This window comes from Mastigoproctus giganteus, chromosome 14 (genome assembly GCF_048544385.1).
Source record: "Mastigoproctus giganteus isolate SK-2022 chromosome 14, ASM4854438v1, whole genome shotgun sequence".
NCBI lineage: Eukaryota > Metazoa > Arthropoda > Arachnida > Uropygi > Thelyphonidae > Mastigoproctus > Mastigoproctus giganteus.
In genome coordinates this window covers 34,760,033-34,787,185 of record NC_143588.1, presented here as the reverse complement: position 1 = coordinate 34,787,185, position 27,153 = coordinate 34,760,033, and the positions used below count along the sequence as shown (strand labels likewise).

General features: G+C 40.6%; 1 protein-coding gene across 4 annotated transcripts in view; it reads right to left on the bottom strand.

Annotated features, from left to right (window-relative positions):
* The window catches only part of LOC150075060 (TATA-binding protein-associated factor 172-like), a 934,682-nt gene that overhangs the window by 810,979 nt on the left and 96,550 nt on the right, over nucleotides 1-27,153 (bottom strand). For all 4 annotated transcript variants that reach the window (XM_090388242.1, XM_090388245.1, XM_090388243.1 and 1 more), the window contains exon 7: nucleotides 12,261-12,384. In XM_090388242.1, coding sequence (XP_090244368.1) covers nucleotides 12,261-12,384 — 124 coding nt within the window. The remainder of the gene's footprint in view (nucleotides 1-12,260; nucleotides 12,385-27,153) is intronic.

Sequence of the window (27,153 nt, the reverse complement as noted above, 5' to 3'; positions counted from 1 at the left end):
AGAGAGCGAATACAACTGAATTATGGTATGCCTTTATATCATTAAAAAAATACTCCAAGAGGAGGATTACAAGTTGTATGAATAATGAAGTTGCCAGATTACTTGAGCAGAAAAAGACAGCATGGAGAAGTTAGCAATAAAAAGTACTGAAGCCTATAACAGCTACACATTGATCTGTAATACAGCCACAGAAAATGGTAGACTGGCAAACGCAGATTATGAAAAATTGCTGGCAAAGAGAGCGAAAAGTGGAGATAAGGAATTCTTCACATATATAAAAAACAAAGAGAAGAACAAACCAAATCAGTTTGTCAATGAAAAATTATAGGAGTGAAGTTGAAAAAAATGCAATTAATGATATTCAAATTTCACATGATTATTTAATAAAAAAACTTTCAAGCCTACAGGCAAGTATGGTTCCTGGGATTGATGGCATTTACCCTATAATTTTAAGGGCGGCAGCAAGTGAGTGCATTAAACCATTGAGGCTAATTATGAAAGCATCACTGGATTCAGGAAAGATTCCGCTGGATTGAAAAAGTATTAATGTATCTCCAATACATAAGGGAAGTTCTAAGAATGTGGTGGGAAATTACCAACCGGTCAGTCTAACTTCAGCAGTATGGAAAATCATGAAGACAATGATCAAGAGTGGAATTCAGGATCATTTCGATAGAAATAAAATTCTGAAGGATATGCAGCATATTTAACAAATCTGGCTAGCTATTTTGACAGGGTCACTCATAAGCTGGATAGGGAATAATTTCGACATTGTTTATTTGGATTTCAGCAAAGCATTTGACTCAGTCCCACATGAGCAGTTACTTTATAAGCTGGAACAGATTGCAATCACAGGGAAATTCTTTAGATGGATAGCAGGAGGTTCAGGGCAGGAAGCAGAGGGTTGTAATAAATAGTTATTACTCAGATTAGGTCAAAGTAAGAAGTGGGGTTCCCAAGGATTAGTACTGTGGCGTGATGTCTAAATTTGCAGATGATGTAAAGATTGGTAGAATAGTTAATGATCACCGCCAAGAAGGGCTTCTTCAGAGTGACCTAGAGAGAGAGAGAGAGAGAGAGAGAGAGAGAGAGAGAGAGAGAGAGAGAGAGAGAGAGAGAGAGAGAGAGAGAGAGAGAGAGAGAGAGAGAGAGAGAGAGAGAAAGAGAGACTTCGGGGACGGTCAGAAAAGTGGCAACTGTTCTTTAATTCAGCAAATTACACGGTCTTACACCTGGGGAACAGTAACCCCAAAATAATTTATACACTTGGCACAGTTGAACTAAAGCCAGTAGTGGCGGAAAGGGACTTAGGTGTTACGATACAATCAGACATGAAGTTCTCTAAGCATGGTAAACAGGTTGCAAGAAAGGTCCGTGGTGTCCTATTGATGATTTTTGGAACAATTGCTAGTACAGATAAGGACATCACAATCTCATTATATAAGACTATGTTAGACCACACTTAGAACAGTGTTTAAGTATGGAGACCACACCTAAAAAAAAGACATTGTGATTCTTGAAAGGGTCCAATGACAGGTAACATGCCAGGTGAGGTCGGCAAAAGGGCGTCCACATGAAGAAAGACTTCGACTATATGGGTTGCAGAGCTTGGAAACTTAGAGGAGACTTGATTGAGGTGTTTAAGGCGCTGAGAAACATAAGTAAAATGAATGAGGAGGAAATTTTCATGGTTATAAATGATTCTAGAACTAGAGGCCATAATTTAAAGCTATGGGGGGGGGAGGTAGATATTTAGCTGGATTGCAGGTTATATTTTAGCCAGCAAGTTATAAATTACTGGAATAAGTTACATACATAGGTGGTAGAGGCTAACAGTTTGGGGAAATTCAAAGGTCAGCTGGATAGTTACCTACAAGAGGAGGGAAATGAATAAGTCGCTATTTCCTTTTCTCTTATTATTATTTATTAATTATCATTTATTTTATTCAATTTTATTATTTATTTTTTTTTTTATTTATTTTTATTATTTTTTTTTTTTTGGGTGGTGCAGTATAAGCCTTAGGCTTCCTTGAGAAGAATCAAATATTTCATTCTGGAACAAACATTTGCTACAATAATTAAATTTCAAGACAGACTATACTTAATAATACCCTGCAGGGCTACATGCTTTTTTTTTTTTTTAGTAAACCCCAAACACGAGAGGTATGAGAACCTATAGTACTTAGTACCGTGCTTGCATTGGAGGTGGAGAAGACAAAAGAAGATATTTGTTGACATTGGACTTGAACTTCTGTTGGTTCTGTGAGTTTGAAGTTGGACAGTAAATGGATGTTGGCTGGTGGCAGCACGTGTTCGGACTGTTTTGAATGAGAGAACGGGAATTATAGAAGCCAATTCAGAAGAACAGTGCCCACGGAAGTATCTGTAGAAGAGGCATGCAGCAGAAACACTACGTCTATGAGACAGCGAGTGGAGACTCTGTTAGAGATGAATCATTAATTAACCTAACTGCCCTCTTCTGAATGGAATCAAGAAGCCTGAGAGAGGTTTTGGGTTCAGCACGCCAGATGTGGAAACAATATTCCATGGCTGGGCGGATTTGCGATTTATAGAGAGTGTGCAGCTCTTTGGAGGAAAAGTAACGCCGAGAGTGAAAGAGAAAACCAAGTTTTTTAGATGCGGAAGAAGCAATATTTGTAATGTGCTTGTGGAGGGAGGGAGGGAGGTAGGGAGAGAGAGAGAGATGTTAGAAGTCAGGGTAATCACCAAAAGAGATATATCATTTTGCCTAGAAATCAGAGTGTCACTAAAGGTAAGCATAGATGCAGAAGAATCCTTTTTGCGAGATATAAGACAAGACTCAGTTTTAGAAGGGATGAAATCAAATAAGTTGTCTTTGCCCCACTGGAGAATTACTGCAGATCGGCATTTAAGGAACTGGTAGCAGATTTTCGAGAAGTTGAAGCTGATTGAACAGAGCAAGGTTTTTCAAAGTGGAAAGTGGAATGTGTTAACATCGGCAAAACTATGGATAGGATTTCCAGTCAATGGAAGAAGGTCATTAATATACAAGAGGAAAGGAGTGGGGGGAAAGAACTGAACCTTGGGGGACACCGGCATTAGTGGAGAAGTTAGAAGACAGAGAGCCATCTACCATCACCCTCAGTGAGCGATCAGAGAGAAAACTGGATAACCAATTACTAAAAACAGTTGGCAAAACATAACATGGAAACTTGTTTAGAAGACCTTTATGCCGAACGCGATCGACAACAGACCCATCTGGTTTGGACAGAGGCGGGAGCAGAGATGGGCAAAAGTTGCGGCCAATAGCTTTGGCTAGAGACCAGAATGCTCGGCTACCATTAGGGCAAGAAGCAAGTTTTCTACTCTTAGACTGTTCAAACTCTAGTTTGGACTGATTAATAACTGCTTCACAATTGTTGCGAGCTTTGGTGTAAGCAGAAAATGAAACTGAAGAATTAGAAACAAGCCAATTATGATATGCAACATTCTTCTCTTGAACAGCCTTAGCACATTTATTGGAAAACCAAGGTTTAGATAAAGGACAAGATTTTAAAGTGGAGTGTGGGAGAAAGGATTCCACTCCTGCAAGAATAATTTCACTGACACGATCTGAGCAAACGTTGACATCAGAAGTTTTGAAACAGTAATCCGACCAAGGAAAAGAAGAAAATAAATCTCGCAGGTCATCCCATTTTGATTTTCCCAGTGTCTGGAGACTATATACCTCACTGGTGCCTAGTCTCCAGACACAGTAATTTGCAAAACTTAAGACTTTCTTCATAAGAGCAGCCCTTTGTTCCATTCACCAATCTTGTTGCCCTTCTCTGTACTCGTTCCAGCATATCTACATCCTTCTTGAAATGAGGCCTCCAGACGTGTATACAGTACTCTAGGTGTGGCCTGACCATTTCCTTATACAAGGGAATAATCACCTCCTTATCCCTGCTAGAAAAATTCCTATATATCATCGACAATACACCATGAGCTACTCTTGCAGCCCATCTGCGCTGCTCAGAAAACTTCATATCTGCCTGCACAACCACCCCAGGTCCCTTTCATTCTCTACCACTATTAGTGTAGTACCACAGAGTTGATACGTTGCTCTGGGGTTGCTGTTTCCCATATGTAGTGCTTTACATTTGTCAATATTAAACTTCATTTGCCACCTCTCAGCCCATCTGCTCAGCCTTTCCAGATCCTGTTGCAGTAACACAGTGTCAGTAGTGTCCTTAACAACCCTGCCAACCTTCATATCGTCTGCAAACTTGGACATTAAGCTTGATATACAATCATCAATATCATTTATAAATACAGAAAACAATAATGGACCCAATACTGAACCCTGGGAGACTCCACTAATAACATTAGTCCACGATGAGCAGTGTCCACTGATTACCACTCTCTGTCTTCTCGATAGAACGGTAGAGTTGGTAGAACGGTAGAGACAACAGATGAATTTGACAAAATGAGGTTTCGGTTTTGGTTTTTTTTTAGGAGCATTAGCAACTAAGGCCATATTGCTCTGGGAATATGCGGTGGTCATTCCCTAACCTTTCCGCATCCTCCATATCTGGTGTGCTGACGGGCTCAAACCCCGGTCTAATCAAGAAGCATGTGCTACGCACTGTTGCTCCTTCCCACCTGGCTACGGAGGCGCCTTGACAAAATGAGGTAGAGAGATTTTAAGCCAGAGAAGATCAAAGAGAGTAGATTCCAAATTGCCAAGTCTCTGACAGGGAATATCAGAACGGACATATACACAAGTACCACCTTTGAGGCGAAACCATCATACAGCGAATAATTTGGGCATCCGAGATGAGCAGTAGTTGAATCAACCGATAACTGAGATTCTGTCAGAAAAAGTACATGGGGTTTGGCAGACTGCAAGTGGAAATGGACATCGTTAAGATTAGAATTGAGACCACGTATATTTGTGAAATGAATTAGGAAGTGCTTGGGAGGTTTAGATCTTCTTGCAGATAAGCTTGCTCTATTAGTTTGACAATTCATGGTGTATTCAATAGTAAGAAAAAAGTGGGTGGGACACACTGTATGAAGTAATGAAATTTTTGAATATGCTGTACATAGGGTACGAATATACCCAGATCCTTGACATAATGTGGCCTAGACAATGCTCCCTGCATACACACTACTCGGACTCCCTCCAGTCACTATCTGGCAGAGTAGAGGTAGCAAGATTATACACTAGCTGATCCGGAAGCTTCCTAGAAAGTTACCAATAGGTTCGGTCCGGTGTACTAACTAGCGGCCGGCCTGCGAACACCGTTTTAGAGCTGTACCCTCGAAATGTTAGGAATATTGGATCTCACCACGATGTTCATCATAACCTCAAAAGTCATCAATCATACTGCATGATGGAAGAGATAGTGAAGGGTTGACCTCAACTTAGCTCTAGAGACTAAACATGGGTTACACCACTTCAAGCTTCCAATAAGCAAAGTGGTGGTATTTCACCGGTTGATGAGAGTTATCTACCACCTAGTACTGCCTGGTAATATAGAGGGGTGGCATTCCTCCATGTGGTGTGGGTGCCACACCACATGGAGGAAAATATATGACTTGTAAAATGTTTGAGAACCTTTCTGGAACAGGACATGATCAAGCCAAGTCAGATGTCTTTATATGCACTAGGTACAGAGAGTCTCAAGAAATTGGGTGCCAACTCAGTGTTCTCATGGTTGCCTCTGAGAGTTTGAAGAGTTGGGTAGAAGGAATTAAAGTAGGGGACCCATCAAGCTCTCAGCTGTCAAACTCAATGCCAGAGCTCACTCTTGTACATCAGGCAACAGAGTGGCAATCCCCAAGACAGAATGCACTGTTCACACAGGAGCTAGTTATTGTCAGTGACCGAATTGTCAAGGAGACAGGTAATATATTGTGCAAAAATGGATAGGTGCCAGGCGCAAAAGTTGATCACACTGTACAGCAGATATCATCTTTAAAGGGAACAAAGGTTGATACTGTTGTACACATTGGCACTAACATTAAAAGTACGAGATGTACTATGCAAAAAAGGACAGGTGCCAGGGGCAATAGTTGCTGACGCTGTACTGCAGTTATCGTCTTTAAAGGGAACAAAGGTTGATATTGTTGTACACGTAAATTCTAAGTGGGAAGCATTCAAGGAATTAATCGTGGAAGCTACTAAAAGTTTCATACCTATTAAGAAATATTGTTCAAGGTTTACGCATAAATGGTTGTCAAATGAACTAATGAGACTCGTAACAGAGAAGAAAAATGCATGGGATGCATACAAATTAACACGTGACACAGAAGCCTATGATAGCTACAAGTTGATCTATAACCAAGTTACAAAGGAGGTTAGGCAGGCGAAGGCAGATTACAAGAAATCCTTGGCAAAAGATGCTAAGAAAAACAGCAAGGATTTCTTTACTTATATAAACTCTAAAAGGAAGGGGATGAATCTCATTGGTCCACTTGACATCGATGGTTCGACTGTTGATGATCCTGCTCAGATAGCAAACAAACTGAATGAGTATTTTGCATCTACATTCACACGTGAGGAATTATTAAGGTTTGAAAATGGCAGAAGATTATCAAATTGTAGCAGGGTACTTAATGATTTTGTAATAACTGAGAGCAAAGTGGAAGAGAAACTGTTGAAGTTAAACGTAAGAAAAGCACCTGGGGTGGATGGGATCTATCCAGTTATATTAAAGGAGGCAGCAAAGGAAGTAAGTAAACCCTTAGCCATAATTATGAGAGCATCCTTGGAATCAGGGGAGGTCCCCACGGGCTGGAGATGTGCAAATGTATCCCCAATTCACAAAGGGGGATCGAAGGGTGACCTGGGTAATTACAGACCAGTTAGTTTAACTTCTGTTCCGGGTAAAATAATGGAGTTGCTGGTTAAAGATGCATTGCAGGATCATCTAGATAAGACTGCAGCAATAATTCAGACACAGCATGGGTTTGTTAAGGGAAAGTCTTGTCTGACAAATTTGATAGGATATTATGATGTGGTTACAAAGGAACTGGATGCAAAAAATAATTTTGATATCATATATTTGGATTTCAGGAAAGCTTTTGACACTGTTGCGCATGGAAGACTATTGTACAAATTGGAGCAGAATGGTATTAAGGGTAAGTTGCTACAATGGATAAAAGGATGGTTAAGTGGGAGAAGACAGAGGGTGGTAATCAATGGGTGCTGCTCTTCTTGGACTAATGTTATTAGTGGAGTCCCACAGGGTTCGGTGTTGGGTCCACTGTTCTTTTGTATATTTATCAATGATATTGATGAAGGTATATCAGGCTTAGTGTCGAAGTTTGCAGATGATACAAAGTTGGCAGGGTTGTTAATGACAGTAATGGCAGTGTGCTACTGCAACAGGATCTAGATAATTTGGGCAGATGGGCTAAGAAGTGGGAACTGAAGTTTAACCTTGACAAATGCAAAGTACTGCATATGGGTAGAAGTAACCCCAGAGAAACGTACCAACTGTGTGGTACTACACTTAAGGTGGTAGAAAATGAAAAAGACCTGGGAGTAATTGTGCAGGCAGATATGAAGTTTTCTGAGCAATGCAGACAGGCTGCCAGGGCAGGTCATGGGGTTTTGTCAATGATAGATAGGAATTTTGCTAGCAGGGAAAAGGAGGTGATTATCCCTCTGTATAAGGCAATGGTCAGGCCACGCCTTGAGTACTGCGTACAGGTCTGGAGGCCTCATTTTAGGAAGGATGTAGATTTACTTGAGCGTGTACAGAGAAGGGCAACAAGTTTGGTGAGGGGAATGAAGGGATCCTCTTATCAAGAGAGGCTTAAGTTCTACAAATTGCAGTGGCTGGAGACTAGGCACCTGCGCGGTGATCTGATTGAGGTGTATAAGGCCTTGAATGGGTTCAGCACGCTGAATTCTGATGGGATCCTTCCACTTGTTTAGATTACGAACCTAAGGGGGCATAAATTCAAATTAAGAAAAGACAGATGTAGATTAGATGTGCAGAAATTTGCCTTTAGCCAGCGGGTGGTTAATTGCTGGAACAAACTTCCATCTGTCGTTGTGGAAGTTGATAGGGTGAATAAATTTAAGGAGGAACTGGACAGGCATTTGGAGGGAATGGTGTGATTTTTTTTTTTTTTTTTTGGCTGATGCTGCATAAGCTCATACATTTGCTTTCTTGCATCACATGCCACTACTACTACTACTACTACATTGGCACTAACAACACTAAGAGTAGGAGATCTGCAGATTTACTTAACAAATACAGGTCAATGTTTACAAAAAGTCTTGAGTTATGTAATGTGAAGATGTCTGAAAAATATGTCCAGATGCGATAGGATTACAAGAGGGATTACATGATGAGAGCCCTGTCAATCGATTCGGCCCTGGAGAGACTGTGTGCAAGGTTCTTGGGGTACAATTTTTCTCAGGGTGATCTGTGTTTGTTAACAGAAGAGACTGCTTCTACAGGGATGGGATACACTTAAATAGATGGGGTGCAAGAGTGTTTACTGTTTTATCGAGGCAGCATTAGGTGGGTTGGAAAATTTGCTAGATTGGGGATGATTCACAGACTAAAAGATTAACCGAACCACAGGCAATTATGAAAGTGATTCTTGCTCTACTTCTATTAGAACAAGCAAGAGCCTGGAGGGCGTGGTGCTGAGAGTTTCAGGGACTTGTGGGAGTCATCATGGAACAAATAAATATGTTAGAGTGGCAATCTTATTATGTTAGGCTGTGTAAGGGTAACTAACAGTAAGAACAGGTGCGTGTATACCTGCATGTACACCAATGCTAGGAGTTTAGTAAATAAATTTGATGAATTTGAAGTGCTGGTCAAGACATCATAGGCAGGTATTGTTGTGATATCAGAGATATGTGTTACACAGATATAAGCAGTGCAGAATTGGAATTTGGAGAGTACAATATGTACAGAAAGGATAGACAGGATAGGAAGGGAGGAGGGGTTATGCTGTTAGTTAGAAATACATAAAATCTAAGGAACTGCATCCAGCTGACATAGATGAACAGTGCAACGTTGAGTCAGTTTAGTGTGACATAAGCACTGGGATAGGCCTAATAACTCTAATCTGTACCACAAACAATTGTACAGAGAAACAGAGTGAGTCAGTCAATCAGAATGTCTTATATGTATGGGTGGATGTTCCAGTCAATATCTACCCAGATATTGACTGGAATTTGTGGAATGGTCACTCGCACACTAGCAAGACTTTTGAGGATTTAGTGGATGGTTGTTTACCGCAGCAGCACTTTCGAGAGGCAACCAAAGAGAGTAATACTCTTGATCTGGTTATAAGCAGATTCATGCATTAAGAATTTGCAGATAAAGGAACCACTAGATTGCAGTGATCACGGTGTACTGATGTGGGATTTACTTAAAGATATAACTACTATCAGGGGTAAAGGGAAAGGTTTTTGTTTTCGTAAAGGTAACTACAGTGGCCTCAGATAGATTTTTAAATTCTATACAGTGGGACCCGCTGATTATGTTACTGACAGTAAATTCTAAATGAGAAGCATTCAAGGAATTAATCATGGGAGCTACTAGATTTTTCAAACTGAATAAGAAGTACTGTTCAAGGTTTGGGTCTAAATGGAGATGAACTAATGAGACATGTAGCAGACAAGAAAAAATTCATGGGATGCATATTAAATATCAGGCAACACAAAAGCCTATGGTAGATATCAGCTAGTCTGTAATCAACTCACAAAGGAGGTTAGGCAGATTACGAGAAGCAAAGACAGATTACAAGAAATTTTGGCAAAGGATGCTAAGAAAATCTGCAAGGACTTGTTTACTTATGTAAACTTTAGAAGGTGGGGATGAATTAGATTGGTCCACTTGATAGCGATGGTTCAACTGTTGACGATCCTGCTTAGATAGCTGATAAACTGAATGAGTATTCTGCATCTACATTCACATATGACGAATTGTGTAAAGAAGTGGAGGACAGAAGCATATTAAACAAGGAGCGTAATGATTTTGTAATTACTGACAACAAAGTGGAGGAGAAATTGTTGAAGTTAAATGTAAGAAAGGCACCTTGGGTGGATGAGATCCATCCAGTTATATTAAGGAATACAGAGAAGGAAGAAAGTAAGTAAACACTTAGCCATAATTATGAGAGCATCCCTGGAATCAGTTCCCACAGACTGGAGATGTGCAAATGTATCCCCATTTCACAAAGGGGGATCAAAGGGTGAAATGAGTAATTACATACCTGTCAATTTAACTTCTGTTACAGAGAAAATAATGGCGTCACTGGTTAAAGGAAAATAATGGCGTCACTGGTTAAAGAAGCACTGCAGGATCATCTAGACAAGACTGCAATAATAATTCAGATAGAGCATGGATTTATTAAGGGAAAGACTTGTCCGACAAATTTGATTGGATACTACGATGTGGTCACAAAGGAACTGGATACAAAAAATAATTTTGATAACATATACTTGGATTTCAAAAAGCTTTTAATACTGTTGCGTATGGAAGACTACTGTACAAATTTGAGCAGTATGGTACTAAGGGAAGTTGCTACAATGGATAAAAGGGTGGTTGAGTGGAAGAAGACAGAGTGGTAATCAATGGAAGCTGCTCTTTGTGGACTGATGCTATTAGTGGAGTCCCCAGGGTTCGGTGATGAGCCCACTATTGTTTTGTATCTTTATCAATGATAATGATGACGGTATATATCAGGCTTCATGTCCAAGTATGAAGATGATACAAAGGGTGGCAGGGTTGTTAAACAGTAATGGCAGTGTGCTGTAACAGGATCTAGAAAAGTCGGGCAAATAGGCTGAGAAATGGCAACTGAGGTTTAACATTGACAAATGCAAAGTACTGCATATGGGTAAAAGTAACCCCGGGCAGAGAAATGTACCAACTGTTGTTGTTGTTATTTTGGTTTTTAGGAGAATTAGCAACTAAGATCATATTGCTCCGGGGATATGTGGTGGTCATTCCCTGACCTTTCCGCATCCCCTGTATTTGGTCACGGGCTCAAACCCCGGTCTAATCAAGAAGCGTATGCTACGCGCTGCTGTTCCTGCCCACCTGGCTACAGAGGCACTGTACCAACTGTGTGGTACTACACTTAGGATGGGAGAAAATGCATAAGACCTGGGAGTAACTGTGCAGTCAGATATGAAGTTTTCTGAGCAGTGCAGACAGGCTTTCAGAGCAGGTCATTGGGTGGTCAATGATATACAGGAATTTTGCTAGTAGGGAAAAGGACCATTGCCGTTTGTATAAGGCAATGGTCAGGCCACGCCTTGAGCATACAGGTCTGGAGTCCTCATTTTAGGAAGGATGTAGAGTTGCTTGAGCAAGTACAAAGAAGGGCAACAAGATTGGTGAGGGGAATGAAGGAATCCTCTTACAAAGAAAGGCTTAAATTCTGCAAATTTTTTTTGGAGCGTCTGGAGACTAAGCACCTGTGGGGTGAGCTGATTGATGTGTATAAGGCCTTGAATGGAATGACCAAGCTCAATTCTGATGGGATTCTTCCTCTTGCTGAGATTACCAACTTGATGGGCATAAATTCAAATTGAGGAAAGACAGTTGTAGAATAGATACGCATAAATTTTATTTTAGCCAGTGGGTCGTTGATTGCTGAAACAAACTTCCATCTGTCATTGTGGAAGTTGATAGCTTTCATAAATCCAAGGAGGAACTAGACAATCTTTTGGAGAAAATGGATGTATGATATGGGGTTGTTTTGGCTGATGCTAAATAAGCTTGCTTTCTTGCATCACATGCCTCTACTACTACTACTAAACCAATTACATGAGATTTATAGGAGAATTTATAGGGAAATTTATAGGAGAACAGGAAAAGGGTTACTTTTCATACTCTTTTAGGTTAGAAGGTGGAGGTTAATGTCACTATCATCTTTATTTCTAATTTGTAGTTAAAAAATATGACACGCTCACTCAGCAGCATAATTTCTCATTAAACCAACAAGTGACAATGATTCTAGTTTGCCAGTCTGCTGTAACAGATAGAAGCTCACCATTCAAAAATGATGGCAAGTGACACACCGTACATCACTATATCCAAGTGTAGTCCTCAAAAAATCTGTCTGTAGACAATGCGTAGTTATTAAAGTAACTACTGAAAACTGGGGTAACTTTAACCTGAGAGAAGTATGGAATTTATTTCCAGCTAGAGACCAGAGTGACAATATGAAATAAGAGCATATAAATCAGAAATGCATAGCAAAATATCATCTTTTATGATATTTTCAATAATTATTTATGGACTCACCTCCTCCCAAAGACTTTCACTCTCAGGTGTACCATCTAAAAATACTGCATCTTCATCAGTTGACTGCTCAACTACGGTTGTGACAATTCTTCGAGCTCTTTTTAATCCTGGTTCATCGTCCTGGCTAGTTTCATAGGGAAAAAAAAAAATATATATATATATATATATTTAATTTTTTGGCAGAGAAATAAAAATTTCTCACTCTGTGTGTGTGTGTGTGTGTGTGTGTGTGTGTGTGTGTGTGTGTGTGTGTGTGTGTGTGTGTGTGTGTGTGTGTGTTTTTGGTAGTTGTTGGCGCATCGGCTTCTGTGGCCATAATGCACCTTCCAAGGTTTTTGCAGTACTTTGATCCAAGCCCGAGGTGGGATTCGAACCCGCGACCTTTGGGTTGCCAGGCAGGCACTTTACCCACCTGGCTAGCCCGGTCGGCTTGTGTGTGTGTGTGTGTGTGTGTGTGTGTGTGTGTGTGTGTGTGTGTGTGTGTGTGTGTGTGTGTGTGTGTGTGTGTGTGTGTGTGCATGCGATCAACTGATGAATCTGAGGTGCTGGAGAAGACATCAGAGATGGATATTGTTGGATATCAGAGATGTGGTGTCATACAGGGATAAGGAATGCAGAATTGGAATTTGAGGAATACAATGTGTACAGAAAGGAAAGACAGGATAGAAAGGGTAGGCAGGACAGAAAGCGAGGAGGGGTAATGCAGTTAGTTGAGGAACACAAAATCTAAGGCAGTGCATCCAGCTATCATGGGTGGACAGTGCAATGTTGAGTCAGTTTGGTGTGACATACGCACTTGAAAAGCAAAATTGACAGTACGAGTGTGTTATAGGGCTAATGACTCAGATGAGAACAATTATTATTATTATTAGGTTTTTAGGAGCATTAGCAACTAAGGCCATATTGCTCCGGGGATATGCGGTGGTCATTCCCTGCATCCTTCGTATTTGGTGGTCACGGGCTCGGAACCCGGTCTAATCAAGAAGCGTGTGCTATGCACTGCTGCTGCTGCTGCAGCTCCTGCCCACCTGGCTATGGAGGTGCCAATGATGAGTACAATGAACAACTATATATCGAAATAGAGTGGGCCAGTAAATCAGATTGTCTTATAATGGGGGATTTTATCTTCCAAGATATTGACTTTGAGTTGGTCACCCGCACACTAGCAAGGCTTTTATGGATTTATTGGATGATTGTTTTCTACAGCAGCATGTTAGAGAGGCAACTAGAGAGAGAGTATATTCTTTGATCTAATTGGCAGCAATGATGACTCGTGCATTACGAATTTGCAGATGAAGGAACCACTATGTGGCAGTAACCACAGTGTGCTGATGTGGGATTTACTTAAAGATGTAACTACCATCAAGGGTAGTTACATCTTTTTTGCTTTCGTAAAGGTGACTACAGTGGTCTCAGACAATTTTTAAATTCTATACAATGGGATCAACTGATGTTACCAACAGCAAATTCTAAATGGGAAGTATTTAAGCAAGTAACCTTGGAAGCTACTAAGCTTTTTGTCCCAACTAAGAAATACTGTTCAATGTAAGGCCTCAATGGATAGCAGATGAACTACTGAGACTCGTGGCAGAGAAGAAAAATGCATATACACTGGTGTTCAAAGAAAGTGCATCACCCCTTAAAATTGTAATTGTCATCCTAATAATGTCAGTATATGGCAATATTTCTTACAGATTGCATCAGATAAGATTGATACGTATGTGATGATGTAATATTGCTCAGCTTTTACTTTCAGCTATATAAGCATGCTCTGCAAGAGTTGAAGTCATTCCTTGCTTATGTCAGGATGGCGAGTTACATGCAGTTGATGCCACGAAGAAAGATTTCTATTATTGCTTTATGTGAGGAAGGATGTTCTACCCATCATATTACTTATAGTGTCTTGTAATCAGTCGACAGTGAGTAGATTTTTTTCCAAACTCTCAAGAATACTGGTTCTGCTGACAGGAAAAAAGAAATTGGATGCAAACGAGTCTCTACGACAAAGCAGGACCATGTTTTGAAGCCCTTATCCTTAAGCTTCATAAAGCTCCTTCATCTGAGCTGAATAGAGAATGGGAACAACATACAGGAGTAACAGTCAGAAGACGCCTCTTCAAAAATGGACTTGTAGCCCATCGTCCTAAGAAGAAGCACCTCCTCGCACAAAAAATGAAAAAGACCCGATTAATTTGGTGTAAAGAGAATGTCAAATGGACCACTGAGCAGGGAAAGCCAGTTATTTTCTCGGATGAAAAGAAATTCAACCTGCATGGCTCTGATGGGAGACAAACTATTTGCCATAGACGTGGTGAGGAATACCATTCAGACTGTATAGTGTCTACAGTCATAAAAGGTCATAAAAGGTTTATAAAAGGTTTATAAAATGCAGTTTATAAAAGGTTCCATAAATGCCAATGGATACCTGGCTATATTGGAAGGAAAATTGCTGCCAACCATTAGAGACCATTTCAACCTGCCAAGTAACTGCATCTTTCGGGACAACTCTGCTCTTTGTCATCAGGCGAAAAGTGTAAGTAGGCACTTCTGTAGTTACTTCAGCTTCATTTTTGCATTACAGGTTTGACAATAATGCATTTACATTTGTTACAGGTGAAAAAATTGTTGGAAGAATGGTCCATTACAACTCTTAGCTGGCCAGGAAACAGCCCGGACCTGAATCCTATAGAGAACTGTTGGTATTGTTTGGAATCTGCAGTTTCCAGACAGAAACCAAAGACCCTTCGTGAACATCAGGAAGCCATAATTCTTGCTTGGAACCACAAACTATCAGTTCATTATCTTCAGAAATTAATCGTGTCAATGTGTCGATGCTTGATCTTGATGACAATGATCTTGTCAATGTGCTGCTGCTGTCATCAGGGCCAGAGGCAGTTCAACTAAATATTAGTTTGTAGCTGGTGAACTTTTCATTTTGATTTCCATTTAAAATGATAAACTGAAGCAAACCGAGGGCTTCTGATAACATTTCAGCCATATTTGTCGTGTTTACCAAAACTGTTGTATAAACTTTGCAAATGCTTCTTTTGGAATATTTTGAGAGCACCTGTCAAATATTACTTAGCTTTGCCTTAACTATTAATAAATATCTTTTGTTTATATTTCTGTTTGTGATGCTAGTCATTAATGTAACATACCATTGAGAAAAAGGGCTAGAAATTGGATCAATTAGACAAGACTTCAGTTATAGCTCGGACACAGCATGGTTTTGTTAAGGGGAAGTCTTGCCTGACCAATTTGATTGGATACTATGATGCAGTCACAAAGGAACTGGATGCAGGGAATAACTTTGATATTATATACTTCGATCTTAGAAAGGCTTTTGATACTGTTGCACATGGAAGACTGCAGCACAAATTGGAGCAGTGTAACATTGGAGGCAAATTGCTGCTGTGGGTAAAGGGGTGGTTGAGGGGGAGAAGACAGAGAGTGGTAATCAATGGACACTGCTCGTCGTGGACTAATGTTATTAGTGGAGTCCCTCAGGGCTCAGTGTTGGGTCCATTGTTTTCTGTATTCATAAATGATATTGATGATGGTATATCAAGCTTAATGTCCAAGTTTGCAGACGATACAAAGGTAGGCAGGGTTGTCAAGGACACTACTGACACTATGCTGCTGCAACAGGATCTGGAAAGGTTGAGCAGATGAGCTGAGAGGTGGCAAATGAAGTTTAACATTGACAAATGTAAAGTACTACATATGGGAAACAGCAACCCCAGAGCAACGTATCAACTCTGTGGTATTACACTGACAGTGGTAGAGAATGAAAGGGACCTGGGGGTGGTTGTGCAGGCAGATATGAAGTTCTCTGAGCAGTGCAGACGGGCTGCAAGAGTAGCTCATGGTGTATTGTCAATGATATATAGGAATTTTTCTAGCAGGGATAAGGAGGTGATTATTCCCTTGTATAAGGGAATGGTCAGGCCACACCTAGAGTACTGTATACAGGCCTGGAGGCCTCATTTCAAGAAGGATGTAGAGCTGCTGGAATGAGTACAGAGAAGGGCAACAAGATTAGTGAATGGAACAAAGGGGTGCTCTTACGAAGAAAGGCTTAAGTTTTGCAAATTACAGTGTCTGGAGACTAGGCACCAGCGAGGTGATCTGATAGAGGTGTATAAAGCATTGAATGGTTTGAGCATGCTCAATGCTGATGGGATTCTTCCTCTCGCTCAGAATAATCACCTGAGAGGGCATAAATTCAAATTGAGGAAAAACAGATGTAGGATAGACGTGCGGAAATTTGCCTTTAGTCAGCGAGTGGTTGGTTGGTGGAACAGACTTCCATCCCTTGTCGTGGAAGTTGATAGCCTAAATAAGTTTAAGGCTCAGCTGGACAGGTATTTTGAACGAACAGAGGGGTGAAGTGGGAGTGGTTTTTTTTTTTTTTTTTTTGGCTGATGCTGCATAAGCTTGCTTTCTTGCACCAAATGCCTCTACTAATGCTAATGCTAACGTAAAATTCCTAGGTGATGCACTTTCTTTGAACACAAGTGTAAATTATCAGGTGACACAGAACACTATGGTAGATATAAGCTAGTCTGTAATCAAGGAGGTTAGGCAAGGGAAGGAAGATTATGAGAAATCTTTGGCAACAAAGAAAAACAGCAAAGACTTCTTTACTTATATGTAAACCCTAGAAGAGGATGAATCAGATTAGACCACTTGATATCGATGGTTTGATTGTTGATGGACCTGTTGAGGTAGCTGACAAACTGAATGAGTATTTTGCATCAACAAGGGGGGGGGTTCAAAAAGTTCATACCCTTATCTAGAAATAATAGCCCTGGAAAGGTGAAACTTCATAGGAACTTAAAAAAATAAATTAATTAAAAATCTTCTTCTTTATACTCCAGCATGATATCAGGCCAGTGGAACTTACAATAAAGCAATCAATACAAATTGTTAATCATATTTAGCAGTCACAGTTTTAAAACCCAGTCCATTCAAAGAGCGTGTACCACTGCACGATCTTTGATGTGCTCCTGACCACTTGGCAACATCAGTACTCTCCATGTAACACATTTATAGTAACACATTTCTATGTATCAGTTGTTTAATGCCTTGATCATAGAAGTCTGCACTTTTTGCCTGAAACCACAATTCCACTTCCTGACACGAATGAAAATGGCTTCCACTGAATGGTTTCTTTATTTCTTGAAACAAGAATAAGTCTGACGGTGCTAAGTCAGGAGAATAGGGTGGGTGCTGCAGTAGTTCGAAGCCACACAAATCCAACAGTTGGCGAGAACACTGCATTCGATATTGCTTCTGCAAAGGCGTCAGCAATCTTGGAACCCATTGCGTGGAGACCTTAGACGTGCAGATGGTCATATAAATCTCACTGCATTTGCAATGAAATGAACTGGTCCTTGAGGTTGTCACAGACATTCTCTCAGATATGCCAGACAAGCTGTTCTTGCTACCTGGGAGTCTAAAACGCTGATGGAACTGATATTCGGGTGACACTCAAGTCAAAGTGGACCCAACTTCGACGAAGTCCGGACGGTCCATGACAGCCAAATCCTCTGCTTGCACCTTCACGATGGTGGGACTGTTAGTAATCCTGGGTATAACCTTCATGCACAAGTACATGGTGGGTGACCACCCAGGCGTGAACCAACGTAAGCAGGGGTCGAGGTGTGGCGCCCACACCACATGGAGGAACGCCGCCCCTCTATGTTACCAGGCAGTACTAGGTGGTAGATGACTGTCATAAACCGGTGAAGTACCACCACTTTGCTTATTGGAGGCTTGAAGTGGTGGAACCCATGTTTAGTCTCTAGAGCTAAGTTCCGGCCAACCCTTCCCTATCTCTTCCATCATGCAGTATGATTGATGATTTTTGAGGTTATGATGAATGTCGTGGCGAGATCCAATATTCCTTACATTTCGAGGGTACAGCTCTAAAACGGTGTTCGCAGGCCGGCCGCTAGTTAGTACACCGGACTGAACCTATTGGTAACTCTCTAGGAAGCTTCCGGATCAGCTAGTTTATAATCTTGCTACCTCTACTCTGCCAGATGGTGACTGGGGGGAGTCCGAGTAGTGTGTATGCGGGGAGCATTGTCGAGGCCACATTATGTCAAGGATCTGGGTATATTCTTACCACATGTACGCCATATCCAAAAATTTCATTACTTCATACAGCATGTCCCACCCACTTTTTCTTACTATTGAATACACCATGAATTGTCAAAATAATAGAGCAAACTTATCTGGAAAAGATCTAAACCTCCCAAGCACTTCCTAATCCATTTCACAAATATACGTGGTCTCAATTCTAATCTCAACGATGTCCATTTCCACTTGCAGTCTTCCAAACCCCATGTACTTTTTCTGACTGAATCTCAGTTATCAGTTGTTTCAACTACTGCTCATCTCAGATGTCCAAATTATTTGCTGTATGATTCCTTTCGCCTCAAAGGTGGTACTTGTGCATATGTCCGTTCTGATATTCCCTGTCAGAGACTTGGCAATTTGGAATCTCCTCTCTTTGATCTTCTCTGGCTTAAAATCTCTCTACCTCATTGTGTAAAATTCATCTGTTGTCTCTACCGTTCTCCCAACTCCACTAATCACTTGGAGCTCTTTGACTTCCTCTCTTTGGAACTTGACTATCTCCACTCCAACTTTCCTAACAGTGAGGTAATTTTCCTTGGTGATTTTAACGTTCACAACTCCAGCTGGATTCCTTTTTCTAGTCACACCTACCCAGCAGGTCGAGTTGCTGAGGCTTTTGCAATTACTAATGACCTAGCTCAGATTGTTCATTTACCTACAAGAATACCGGACAATCCTAATCATACAGCCAATACGCTTGATCTTTTTCTCACAATCAACCCTTCTAAGTACAAGGTTGAAGTGAGAGGTCCTTTAGGCACTTCAGATCACAACTTGGTGATTGCCTCTTCTCCAATGGAACCTTTATCTCATGGCTATTCCCAACCTCGTATTGTTTGGCATACAAGAATGCAAAATGGGATGACCTGCAAGACTTCTTTTCTTCTTTTCCTTGGTCTGATTACTGTTTCAAAACTTCTGATGTCAACGTTTGCTCAGATCGTGTCAGTGAAATTATTCTTGCAGGAATGGAATCCTTTATCCCACACTCCACTTTAAAATCTCGTCCTTTATCTAAACCTTGGTTTTCCAATAAATGTGCTAAGGCTGTCCAAGAGAAGAACGTTGCATATCGTAATTGGCTTGTTTCTAATTCTTCAGTTTCATTTTCTGCCTACACCAAAGCTCGCAACAATTGTAAAGCAGTTATTAATCAGTCCAAACTAGAGTTTGAACAGGCTAAGAGTAGAAAACTTGCTTCTTGCCCTAATGGTAGCCGAGCATTCTGGTCTCTTGCCAAAGCTATTGGCCGCAACTTTTGCCCATCTCTGCTCCCACCTCTGTCCAAACCAGATGGTTCTGTTGTCACTTCAGCCAAGGATAAAGCTGACCTGCTAGCATCCCATTTTTCTTTGAGCTCATGTATTAATGATCTTGGTAAAACACCTCCCACCATTCCTAACACGCTCCATTCAATGCCTCCTGTGGTCTTCCGTCAAAAGGATATCAGAAGGATTTTGGATGAATCTTGATGCTAAGAAAGCTCCAGGTCCTGATGGTATTTCTCCACTTGTTCTCAAAACCTGTGCTCCTGAACTTACTCCTATTCTTTGCCACCTTTTTTCACTTTCTTATTCCATAGGTGTTTTTCCTTCTGCTTGGAAATTTGCTCATATCCAGCCAGTTCCTAAAAAGGGTGACAAATCCCTCCCATCCAATTATCGTCCCATTGCAATTACTTCTACTCTTTCTAAAGTAATGGAGAAATCAATTAACTGCCAACTCTTAAACTACCTAGAAACCTTCCGTCTGATCAACGATCGCCAGTATGGATTCCATCAGTGTCGATCCACTGGTGATATTCTGGCTTATGTTACCCATTTATGGACTAATTCAATGGAAAGGTTCGGTGAAACACAAGTAGTTGCTCTTGACATCTCTAAGGCTTTTGATCGTGTTTGGCATAAAGGTCTTCTAAACAAGCTTCCATCCTATGGTTTGCCAACTGTTTTTAGTAATTGGTTATCCAGTTTTCTCTCTTATCACTCACTGAGGGTGATGGTAGATGGCTCTCTGTCTTCTAACTTCTCCACTAATGCCGGTGTCCCCCAAGGTTCAGTTCTTTCCCCCACTCTTTTCCTCTTGTATATCAATGACCTTCTTCCATTGACTGGAAATCCTATCCATAGTTTTGCCGATGATAGCACATTGCATTCAACTTTCCATTTTGAGAAATCTTGTTCAGCTCAATCAGCTTCAAGTTCTCGAAAATCTGCTGCCAATTCCTTAAATGCCGATCTTCAGGTAATTCTCCAGTGGGGCAAAGACAACTTAGTTAATTTCAACCCTTCTAAAACTCAATCTTGTCTTATATCTCGCAAAAAGGATTCTTCTGCTCCTATGCTTATCTTTAGTGACACTCCGATTTCTAGGCAAAATGATATATCTCTTTTGGGGATTACCCTGACTTCTAATCTCTCTTGGCACAAGCACACTACAAATATTGCTTCCTCTGCATCTAAAAAACTTGGTTTTCTCTTTCGCTCTCGGCGTTACTTTTCTCCCAAACAGCTGCTCACTCTGTATAAATCGCAAATCCGCCCTGCCATGGAATATTGTTCCCACATCTGGGGTGGTGCCCCCAAAACCTCTCTCAGGCTTCTTGATTCCATTCAGAAGAGGGCAGTTAGGTTAATTAATGATTCATCTCTAACAGAGTCTCTCCACTCGCTGTCTCATAGACGCACTGTTTCTGCTGCATGCCTCTTCTACAGATACTTCCATGGGCACTGTTCTTCTGAATTGGCTTCTATAATTCCCGCTCTCTTTTCAAAACAGTCCGAACACGTGCCGCCACCAGCCAACATCCATTTACTGTCCAACTTCAAAACCCACAGAACCAACTTTTCATCTTCCTCATTTATTCATTCAACTGCCGTTTTCTGGAACAACCTTCCTTCATACGTATTTCCTGAAAATTACAATCTACAGAAGTTCAAGTCCAATATCAACCAATATCTTCTTTCGTCTTCTCAACCTCCAATCCAAGCACAGTACTAAGTACTATAGGTTATAATATCTCTCGTGTTTGGGGTTCTCATAAAAAAAAAAAAAAAAAAAAAAATCTGTCACTCAGCACCAGCTGCTCAATCTTTGCAATTGTGTCACTGTCTGTGGATGTTGATGGCCTTCCTTCTCTTGGGTCAAGAGAAGCACTGGAACTCCCATCACAGGATGGACACTTCTGCCCATACACAGCTTTTATTTCTTCGTCAACTTCCTGAGATTTCTTGCCGTGCAAATGCAGGAACTTGATCACTGTTCGATACTCCACATTGTCAACCATAGTGTCCTTCTTCAGATTTCAAGCTCCACCTCTGGTGTACGACCACCTACAGGAATGAAATTTCACATGTTAGTTATTGAATATGTAGACAACTTAGATTAAAAATGGCATCTTTCTACTGATGTTTAATCTAGGTCAGGGTATGAATTTTTTGATACCCCCTCACGTGAGGAAGTCTGTAGTGGAGTGGAGGCCAGAAGCTTATCAAACTCTAGCAGGAAGTTAAATGATTTTGTAATAACTGAGAGCAAAGCAGAAGAGAAACTGTTGAAATTGAACATAAAAAAGGCACCTGAGGTGGATGGAATCCATTCGGTTATATTAAAAGAGGCAGCAAAGGAAGAGCAAACCCTCAGTGATAATTATGAAAGCTTCCTTGGAATCGGGGGGGGGGGTCTCCATGGACTGGAGATGTGCAAATGTCCCCAATTCACAAAGGGGGATCAAAGGGTAACACAAGTAATTACAGTCTGTCCTCGTATAGCACGATAGTTGTGTTCCTAGAAACCCTCGTGCAATGCAAAATCGTGCAATATAAACAACAGGCCCTATGGGAAAAGTGGGGTTAGGTGCCGACCACCCGAGATTGAACACACATTTGGAACCAAAACATTACCAAACACAATAAATAATCGGGTAATTTTAATCGTTATAAAATCCTTATGTATTTTATAACGATTAAAATACGTAATAAAAAATAATATTATAATATTTTTTTATTTTTATTATAATATAATAAATAATAAAAAATATTTATTTTTTATTATTTATTTAAATAATAAAAATTTATTATATTAAATAAAATAGTCGCAATAAAATACTTACGTATTTTATAATATGTAAGTATAAATTATAATACGTAAGTCGTAATAAACCGCTTACGTATTTTATTACGACTATTACGTAATAAAATATTGCTAATTCTTTTGCTTCTATCATAAGCAAACTCGTACTTTGTTTGATTTTCTATCCAAACAGATGACAGCCATTCCATCTCTTCCAATTCTTTGTGTCTTAATCTAATGGATTTTAATTACACTTTGTGTTGTTCCTGCTATGAAAGTTGTTTTTATTTTCTCTGCATTCTTTCTAATTCTCGCCGTTGCCTCATTTCGGTCTGTAGCACGTGCAATATCACATGGTCTTTCATTTTGCTCAAAGCGTTTCACAATTTCATATTTTTTATCTATCGACAGAGGCAGACTGGCCATAAGCCTTACCCGGGAAATCCCGGTAGGCTGGAGGCCAGTGTGATTTTGGCCATAAACCGTAGTATGAAGCCACTATAAATTTTCCCAGGTAAGAATTTTTGACCAGTCCGCCTCTGTTTATCGATATTGCTTTTTTTTTTCTCTCTGAATCTGCATTGTCTTCGCCAGGACGCTTCCTTTTCACACCTTTTAAGTATTTTACTAATTTTTAGGGAACAAAGCACAATTACAAAACGAGGAGGCACGCTTGATACACATAATAGGCTTGATACACATAAGGCTTTTGATACTGTTGCACATGGAAGACTGCTACACAAATTGGAGCAGTGTGATATTGGAGGCAAATTGCTGCTATGGATAAAGGGGTGGTTGAGGGGGAGAAGACTGAGAGTGGTAATCAATGGACACTGCTCATCGTGGACTAATGTTATTAGTGGAGTCCCTCAGGGCTCAGTGTTGGGTCCATTATTGTTTTCTGTATTTATAAATGATATTGATGATGGTATATCAAGCTTAATGTCCAAGTTTGCAGACAATACAAAGGTTGGCAGGGTTGTCAAGGACACTACTGACACTATGCTGCTGCAACAGGATCTGGAAAGGTTGAGCAGATGGGCTGAGAGGTGGCAAATGAAGTTTAACATTGACAAATGTAAAGTACTACACATGGGAAACAGCAACCCCAGAGCAACGTATCAACTCTGTGGTACTACACTGACAGTGGTAGAGAATGAAAGGGACTTGGGGGTGGTTGTGCAGGCAGATATGAAGTTCTCTGAGCAGTGCAGATGGGCTGCAAGAGTAGCTCATGGAGTATTGTCAATGATATACAGGAATTTTTCCAGCAGGGATAAGGAGGTGATTATTCCCTTGTATAAGGCAATGATCAGGCCATTGAGGCCCTCATTTCAGGAGGGATGTGGAGCTGCTGGAGTGAGTACAGAGAAGGGCAACAAGATTAGTGAATGGAACAAAGGGGTGCTCTTACGAAGAAAGGCTTAAGTTTTGCAAATTGCAGTGTCTGGAGACTAGGCACCAGCAAGGTGATCTGATAGAGGTGTATAAAGCCTTGAATGGTTTAAGCATGCTCAATGCTGATGGGATTCTTCCTCTAGCTCAGAAAAATCACCTGAGAGGGCATAAATTCAAATTGAGGAAAGACAGATGTAGGATAGACGTGCGGAAATTTGCCTTTAGCCAGCGGGTGGTTGGTTGGTGGAACAGACTTCCATCCCTTGTGGTGGAGGTTGATAGCCTAAATAAGTTTAAGGCTCAGCTGGACAGGTATTTTGAACGAACAGAGGGGTGAAGTGGAAGTGGGGGGTTTTTTTTTTTTTTTTTTTGGCTGATGCTGCATAAGCTTGCTTTCTTGCATCAAATGCCTCTACTAATGCTAATGCTAATAAACAAAGCTGTGCCCGTGTAGCAACTGAATAAACAACACCGTAAAGGCCGAGATATACCATTAACACCTCACATTTTACTAAAGCACATTTCTGGGGGATGCTACCATAAAACAATTTCCAGTTGCATTTCTGCTAGTGGAATGTTATAAACTGGTAGTAAACTCCATCTAATTGCATTTGCGATTATATCGATAGCTGGAATTGTGTTGGTTTTTACGTTATTATGGTGAAATGCGTTTCCCCTTCACTGATATAAAAAACATAAATACATTTTCAGAATCTTCTTTTCATTCCTATCGTGTTGTGTTCGGTTGGGGTGATTCTGCGTTCGACTGCCATTTCTTGTAAACACAAAGGCGAATCGTGCATAAGCAAATTCGGTTCGTGTTATATAAGATATCGTTCCCCTATTTATAAATTGTGTATGATCGAATTCGTGTAATGTAAACACGTGTTATACGAGGACCGACTGTACTTGTGTTACCCTTTGATCGTGGAACTGCACGTGAAAGTCTACTGTACAAATCGGAGCAGTACAGCATTAAGCGTAAGTTGCTACAATGGATAAAAGGTTGGTTGAGTGGGAGAAGACAGAGTGATAATCGATGGACACTGCTCTTCATGGACTAATGTTATTAGTGGAGTCCCCCAGGGATCGGTGTTGGGCCCAGTGTTGTTTTTTGTATTCATCAATGATATTGATGAAGATATATCAGGGTAAATGTCTAAGTTTGCAGACGATACAAAGGTTGGCAGGGTTGTTGGTGACAGTAATGATAGTATACTATTCCAACAGGATATAGAAACGTTGAGTAGATGGCAACTAAAGTTTAACATTGACAAATGTAAACTACTGCATATGGGTAATAGTGTGTGTGTGTGTGTGTGTGTGTGTGTGTGTGTGTGTGTGTGTGTGTGTGTGTGTGTGTGTGTGTGTGTGTGTGTGTGTGCGATTAAACCTCCATAACACACACAGTGTGTTATGGAGGTTTAATGGCACATAAGCTGCTGAGGCTATAGTGCACCTAGATATGGGTAGTAGTAGTAACTGCAGAGTAACATGCCAACTGTGTGGTAGTAGAGAATGGAAATTTCATTGTCTACTGTACTTATAGTATTAGAGAATGAAAAGGACCTGGAGGTAATTGTGCAGTCAGATATGAAGTTTTTTGAACAGTGCAGACAGGCTGCAAGCGTAGCTCATGGTATCTTGTCAATGATATACAGAAATTTTGGTAGCAGGGATAAGGAGGTATAAGGCAATGGTGAGGCCTGGCCTGGCCTGACCTACATCCTTCCTAAAATGAGGCTTCCAGACCTGCACACAGGTCTGGAAGCCTCATTTTAGGAAGGATGTAGAGTTGCTGGAACGAGTATAGAGAAGGGCAATGAGATTGGTGAATGGAACAAAGGGTTGCTGTTACCAAGAAAGGCTTGAGTTCTGCAAATTTCAGCGTCTGGAGACTAGGCATCTGCGAGGTGATCTAATTGAGGTATATAAGGCCTTGAATGGTTTGAGCAAGCTCAATGGTGCTGAGATTCTTCCTCTTGCTCAGATTACTCACCTGACGGGGCATAAATTGAAATTAAGGAAAGACAACTATAGAACAGATGTGCAGAAATTTGCATTTAGCCAGCGGGTGGTTGATAGTTGGAACAGAATTACATCTGTTGTAGTGGAGGCCGAAAACTTAAATAAGTTCAAGGCAGAACTTGACAAGCATTTGGAGTGAATGGATGGGAGAAATGGGAAGGTTTCTTTTTTGATTGATGCTATATAAGTTTGCTTTCTTGTATCATATCCCTCTGATAATGCTAATATCATTTTTTCCAATAATCCTGTCTGGAAAAGTATTGAGAAAATCACAAAAACAATACACGTACTAAACAAACCTTCAACAGAAAAAAAAAATAAAAAATCTGCTATAGCAAGCTATATGTGTTGCTATATCACAGACTTAAAAATGAATGCATGAATGAATTTGATACTGCTGACATGCAACAAAAAATCACAATTATATTTGTAGTTTCTTGTTGTAAATGAAACAGCAATTGAATTTGTGGAAACCTATACAACCATTTTCTAAAATAATTTAAAAAAAAAAAAGAATATTTAAGATTTACAGGTATACCTCGCTTTAAGACAGTCCACATTTATGACACTTTTTAATTATATCCTTCTCTCCTGTATGACAATATCACCAAATTTTGTCCATGACAGACATATCCCAGTCCTATTCTAGCAATCCTTATTGCACAAAATATTCCTCATTTCCCTAACAACAGTCACCAAAATTATTAGATCCTTGGGACCCATGCAGGCTGCGGATGGTGAGTTCACTATGTGGCCAGATACATGAGGGTAGGCTTTAATGTTAAAGTGGGCAGTTGAGCACTTGATGACTCCTCTGATTGCCCAACACAATATGTAACTTACACCTAATTTCCTTACTCTGAGCTAGTTGTTGTTGTTTGGTTTTTAGGAGCAATAGCAACTAAGGCCATATTGCTCCGGGATATGCGGTGGTCATTCCCTGACCTTTCCGCATCTTCCGTATTTGGTGGTGACGGGCTCGAACCCCGGTCTAATCAAGAAGCGTGTGCTACGCACTGCTGCTCCTTCCCACCTGGCTACGGAGGCGCACTCTGAGCTAGTGCGCACACGCGTGCATGCACACACGCACACAAAGGTGTCTCTCCTGTGCCATTATGTTCAGCTACAGTCATCTTCATATGTAACACTCACACATACAGGGGATGCAAATAAAGCCTTGGTTCATAAGAGGATTACAATCAGCAATTTCTCCCCGAGCTAAGGCATCCTCACTGCTCTTGGTCATATA